The following is a 6,000-nucleotide window of genomic DNA, read 5'->3' on the forward strand; positions in this document are numbered from 1 at the left end:
ATGGACTATTAAATACATTTATTTTATGTTAAGCCCATTTCTTGAATCAGTGTTAAAAATAAACCTTGCTGGAGTTTTTGCACAAATTGGTTACCAAGCATCTGCCAAACATCTAAACTTTTTTAAAACCTGAACTGCTATTTTTTGGCTTAAAAACTTAAGCAAAGCCAAGGATACCCAAACTGTCATGTGTGTCAAACCTGAGAATGACTTTTTTTTTTTTTTTTAATATATATTCATTTAGTTTTAAGTAAAAATGGGATTGAAGACCTTGCAGGGCAAATCCTTACTCCAGTAAACAAGCATGTATGTGCCAAGGTCATAAATAGGACACTTTGATCCCATGATAAAGAACATATACAAAGGTCCCAACAGTGTAATATATGTATTTTGTAGGTAAGCAAGGGGTCAACCTTAAAATAGACTCCTCTGCTGGTGCTATTCTTTTATGGGAAAGCTAGCAAATGAAAGAAAAGGGTCAGAAATGCTGGTTGCCTTGTAGTGAACTGCAGAGGAAGCTGATAACAGACCCCAAAAGGCAAGGTTTGTTAATGCTGTTAATACCTCTGCTATTGTCAGAGGTATGGAGGTTTTCCTTCTACCTTCACAGATAGAGATGCCAACCATCCTACTTGGCTTGTCTCACAGAGTAAACTACCCAGTGGATGAACATGAGTTAATACAGGAATCTGATTCATACAGGAATCTCATGTTCATACAGGAATCTGGTGCCCAATTCCTGAGTGGATCAGAGTCATGCCATCCCTGGTATAACCACACCAGCCTTTCTGTAACAGTTCAGGCATTGTACTGCAGATTGCACCCATGCATCATCACAGGCATCTTGTCTTGTTTATACTGAGTGTGAATTTTAAACTGTATCAGTCTGTTAGATGACCTGAAATTATTGTAACCTTGGCATTTTAATCCTTGTTCAGGTGCAAGTAGCCTTTCCTCCTTCTGTATTGGCATTCACTGTTGTCTCTGTGGGTAGTTTCTTAAAAGCATAGTCTAGTAACATCTGTGTACTCTGTGTGGTTCTCCTGTACTTTAGCCCTTCAGTGCATGCTGAACCTTTATCTGTAGTTACTGCCTGTTTATGAAAGCATAGTTTGACAAGGACAAGGTGAAGAATCTTGCCAAGTTAACAGTAACTTACTAAATCAAACCAGTTAGTGTTAAAAGTGAGAAAAAATTCTGCTGAAGCTGAATTTGGAGGTGTTCTTCCTTCGCCACATGAAAGAAAATCATCAGCTTCTGATGGCTCCAAGGTGGTTGATTTCTACAAGGCATTACAAGCAAATGTTTTAATAAAAATGTATCTTAAAGTTTATAAAGTACTGTGTAAATTATGTTTTTCTCCATTTCCTATTTTGTTTCAGTTCACTTCTTGATAGTTCAAGAATTTCTCAGCTTGGGAGTGAGGAGCAGTATTCGAGGGGTCCGGATGGGTGGTGCGTACCCCACCTGCCCTGCTTCTTAGATACAGACATGAGAAGGCAGACATAGCTTGCCTGAAACCAGACAGAAGAAATATTCTGGGAAGAGGTGTTCCTTCCCTGGCAGAGGTAGAGAAATACCACAGCAGACTTTTTTTCATGTGCTGATAAGTAAATTAATGACATATTTGTTTTTCCAAAGTTAGTGAAAGAACAGATGCCAGTAAAAAAATCTGAAACACCTTAAAAGCAAAGTAATAGTTACAGTTTCCTTATGAATTTTGTTTACATTTAATATTTATGGCCACTTACATACAGATACTGGTTAAAGTCTCTGTGATTAGTGAGTGCACATAAATGGTTACTCAGACCTGAACTCCTTTGAGGAAAGCAAATTTAGTCTTAGCTTTGTCCCTTTCAAATCTCATGTTGAATGAAATGCCAATGATAAATTCAAAGAGCCAAATTGCATACATTTAGTTTTATCATATCTGGAAGCTAAGAGGTTTGTGAGGGTTTATTGACTGTTGAGACAAATGTATCTTTTTCTTTCAAAGCAGACATGTAAAAACTTGCTTGTATATTTTTAGCAGATTGTATCTTAAGACATTGAAACTTTTTAGCAGTTAATTAACTGAGGTGGTTTTCCATACCTGAAGAATTATTTGGGAATGTTATATTTTAGTCCCTCTTTCAACAGTTTATCCAAGCAAATGCTTAAGCAAAAGCATATCTTTGCATATAAGAAAAATCTGTGTAAAATTCCTGATCCAGCTTCTGTGCTAGAATTGTCATCAGAAAACAGTAATTCAGGAGACTCTTATACAAGTTGGAATATTTGACTTGAGAGTATGATTTTTAACTTAGATGCATCTAAGACAGTGGTAACTGAGTAATTTCTGCTGTCTGATGGCTTGTTGTTCAAGTGATTTCTACTGGGAAAAATGTTCTCCAGCATCCAATATGAAAAAAAAAGAAAAATCAAGACTTGTTTTCTTCTGTACCTTCACAGTAAAGATAAGCAAAATTTATGGGTTTTGTTTGGTTTTTTTGGTGGTTTGGTTTTTCTTGTGTTTTTTTTTTTTTTTGTTATTATAGTTGTTTTTAACCACCACAGGTTTTGGCTAGATAATTTTTTCTCTCCAGATTATTGATGAAAGAAAGTGAAATACAGAAAGTGAAGTACAAAGCAAAGCTGTGGGAATTGAAGAAGTGAAAGCCTGAGGTTATTTGGCCTGTGCAAATAGATTTAAAGGCTAAATCTTACTACTGGGGAATAAACTTGGAGGAAGAAAAGTTAAAAATCACTGTTTTCAAATTTTTCCTGGGAAAATTTTCCTGTGTCAGTGTACTATATCTTGAAAAATGGAGAGGAAAGTCAGGATGTGTTTTCTGGCTAGTAGGACTGGGACTTAGCAGCTGGTTTCAGCTGAACAGGAGCTGTCTCATAAGCTGCCATCAAGGTAACCAGCTCTGCAGGTGATTACATGTCCAGCAAAGCTCAGGTAGTTCCTATCATTCACATCACCTAACCCTGCACTGCATAATTAGATAAAGAATGTAAACATAAAAAAAGCAAAATCCCCTGCCTTCTAATCTTGTTTGATGTAGGTTACTGTGTAATTGTGCTTTAACCTATGTCGAAGTCAGTAGGATATAATAAAAAAATTGTTTGGTTTGTTGTTCGTTTGTTGTTTGTTTGGGTTTTTTTTGGCTATGAAGGACTTACCCTCCCCAAAAGGTATGAAGTCATTGCTGTCAAACTTAAAATATTATTACCTCTTAAAAAGACTGCTTCTTATTTGTGGCTTTCTCTGTGCCAAAGTAAGGATATTAGCAGGATTTCTAAACAATTGATGTCTTAACTATCAAACCAGGACCACAAGGTCAATCATTGCAATCTTCAGTAATCTGTAATTCAAGGACATTTTAGGGAAACAAAACACAACACAACAAAACACATCTTGTAGAAAATTGCAAAACTCCAGATGCAAGTCCTTGCACTCCTAAGCAAGTTGATTGCTCCCCTCCTCTGGAAGACACAGAGTGGGCACAGCAGGAACCTATCTAAAGTCATCTTTGTTCCAGATCTGGTTATAAGCTTCTAAGCCAGCCAGAGGTGGTCAAGAGTGTGCAGAGGCTGATTTTTCTGATTGCTTCACTCAGGGACAACAATACAAGACTGGGATGCAGAAGCATTCTTCATCTCAGTGAAAGCCCTTCTCATGTGCACAGGAGCAGTTTCTTCTCTGTGAGGAGGAAGTGGACTGTTTTTTAAAGAAAGCCTAAGAACTACCAAGTCAGATCCAATTCCTAAATACACATTTGTTAATGCAAATCAGAATTTCTCTACACAGCTTTCTTTTGCATTCTCAGGTTTCCTGTGGCTAAACATAAGGCACTGAGATGCTGATTTACTCCAAAAACCCCTTTGTGCACAGTACTTACCTGAGCAGTAGTCTATCGTCTTTACCTCCCTTTTCTGTAAAACTAAACCCTCTGCTCTTTGCCTGGATCATATCCTAAGCCATGAAGATCCTTAGACAATTAGAGGATCTCATTCTTTTGTCCCCCTTGCACCTATCCAGTAGCAATCTCCCAACACACTGCACACCACAGCACTAAGACATTCCAGCACAACACAATCTGGTTTAAGCTCTGGCTTCCTCAGCTCTGCTGTTTGCCAGCAGAAGGTGTGGCAGCATGGAAGACAGTCTTGTCAAGGCAGGACCTTCCCCAGTGCAAGTCAAAGAATGAAAACCTGGCTTTATTAAACACAATGGAAGTTTGACTCTAGACTTAGTGTTCTAGTTCAGCTTTTCCTCCTCAGCTGCCAGGTTACTACTGTGCTGTATCACTATTGCTGTTGCAGCACACTGCAGAACTCTACTCATCCTCACCAAGGGTTTCTGCAAAAGCTGGAATGTGGCCCAAAATTCCTGCTACACACCAAACAACAGTTATTAATACTTTATATATTTGTCCTCTGCAAGAAAAGGGTCTGTTTATTCCCCTAACACTTAAGGGAAAAAATGTCAGGAAAATTAAATGTGCTTGTCTTGAGTGTGCTGGAACTGTTACAGTCTACCTTTAAACTTATGCATGTTGTGAAGAAAAGCTACATCAAGTGACTACACAAACTAATATTGATAACTAATAGGCATTAGTCAAATCCTTTATAATTTGCCTTCCAACCTATATGAGAACATGAAAGTTTTTTGGCTACCTATTTGTGTATTAAAACACTGTTCAGTATAAATAAAAGCAGTAGTAATGAGAACAAGTTTCCTGTGTTTTTCCCCCTCACTTGTTTCTTCTTAATTCGATTTGGGAGAAAAGAATAAATTAATTGTTACTATGGTGGCTGTGTTGGCAGTGTCAAGACAGCTTGTCTAAATGCCTCTTCATCATGTAACTTATCTTTTAGAATGAAACCCACACCTTGGAGTGTTTTTCTTGCTGTGCCCTTCCTAGACACGAGTTTTCTCCAGTTCAGTGCTTTTTCTTTTTTTTTTCCCCTTTGTCTTCATTCTACTTCAGCTAAGTAAGTTTATCATGGAACAAAAATGACCTATTGCCAGAAAGGCAAAAATAAAAAAAAAATACCTTTTGTTCTGCTTTTTTAGCACAAACTTCATTATACATACACCTGCCACCTGTAAAAATACTTTAGATTCTATAATAGGTAATGATGTCTATATAAAGTTCATCCCTCTTAATGAAGACCCAAATGGGCAGATTTTCAGGATTTGAGGTGAACGCTATGAACCTCTTATTTTCCTCTCTGGGTCTTCTAGGACACATACTCATAGATCTTAAGATAACTGTGAGATAGCCCTGCCAAGCCATTTATTTTATTATTGACTCTCAGGTGTGTCATTGAAAACCTTCACTGATCCCATGTGGACAAGCAGCAGTAAGGAGCACCATTTCCAGGGGAGATTTATGTCAGTTTGTTATGAAGCACAGATCTGGACACTCTTATATGCTCTTCTGAGGTTGCAGGCAGTTTGTAATATGGGAAGCTGTTAGCAAGTCAGAGTCTGTGAGCTGTGAGAATGGTTTGGGTTGGATGGTACCTTAAAGATTACCTAGTTCCAAGCCCCTGCCAAGGGCAGAGACACTAGACCGTGTTGCTCAGAGGCACATCCAGCCTGGCCTTGAACACTTCCAGGGATGAGGCACTTGCATTGAGATTAGATACTACAAAGAAATTCTTCACTATGAGGGTAGGGAGACACTGGAAGAGGGTGCCCAGGGAAGTTGTGGCTGCTCCCTCCCTGTTAATCAGAACATAGAAAAAAACTGTCACATCCTATTTAAATGTAGAAAAGAAATAAGAAGAGATAGGATTAGGAAGGTAATTACGCTGCCCTTATTAATGAAAATTCATTATTAACAATGAATATTCAGGTAAACAACAGTGACCACAGTATTAACGAGTTTGTTTAAAAGATTCAAGTCTCCTTGTTTACACAGTTTATGCAGGAAACTAGAAAGGTTACCAGAAGAAACACTGTTATTTCACAGAGTAGACATATTATTTAAAAGGCCCCCGACG

General features: G+C 38.0%; 1 protein-coding gene across 1 annotated transcript in view; it reads left to right on the top strand.

Annotated features, from left to right (window-relative positions):
* Positions 1 to 5,840: 5,840 nt before the first annotated feature.
* FSIP1 (fibrous sheath interacting protein 1) overlaps positions 5,841 to 6,000 on the top strand; it is an 87,174-nt gene continuing 87,014 nt past the window's right edge. The window contains exon 1 of the mRNA XM_010007737.1: positions 5,841 to 5,852. Coding sequence (XP_010006039.1) covers positions 5,841 to 5,852 — 12 coding nt within the window. The remainder of the gene's footprint in view (positions 5,853 to 6,000) is intronic.

The sequence above is a fragment of the Chaetura pelagica genome, unplaced genomic scaffold (assembly GCF_000747805.2).
Source record: "Chaetura pelagica isolate M959 unplaced genomic scaffold, ChaPel_1.0 scaffold70, whole genome shotgun sequence".
NCBI lineage: Eukaryota > Metazoa > Chordata > Aves > Apodiformes > Apodidae > Chaetura > Chaetura pelagica.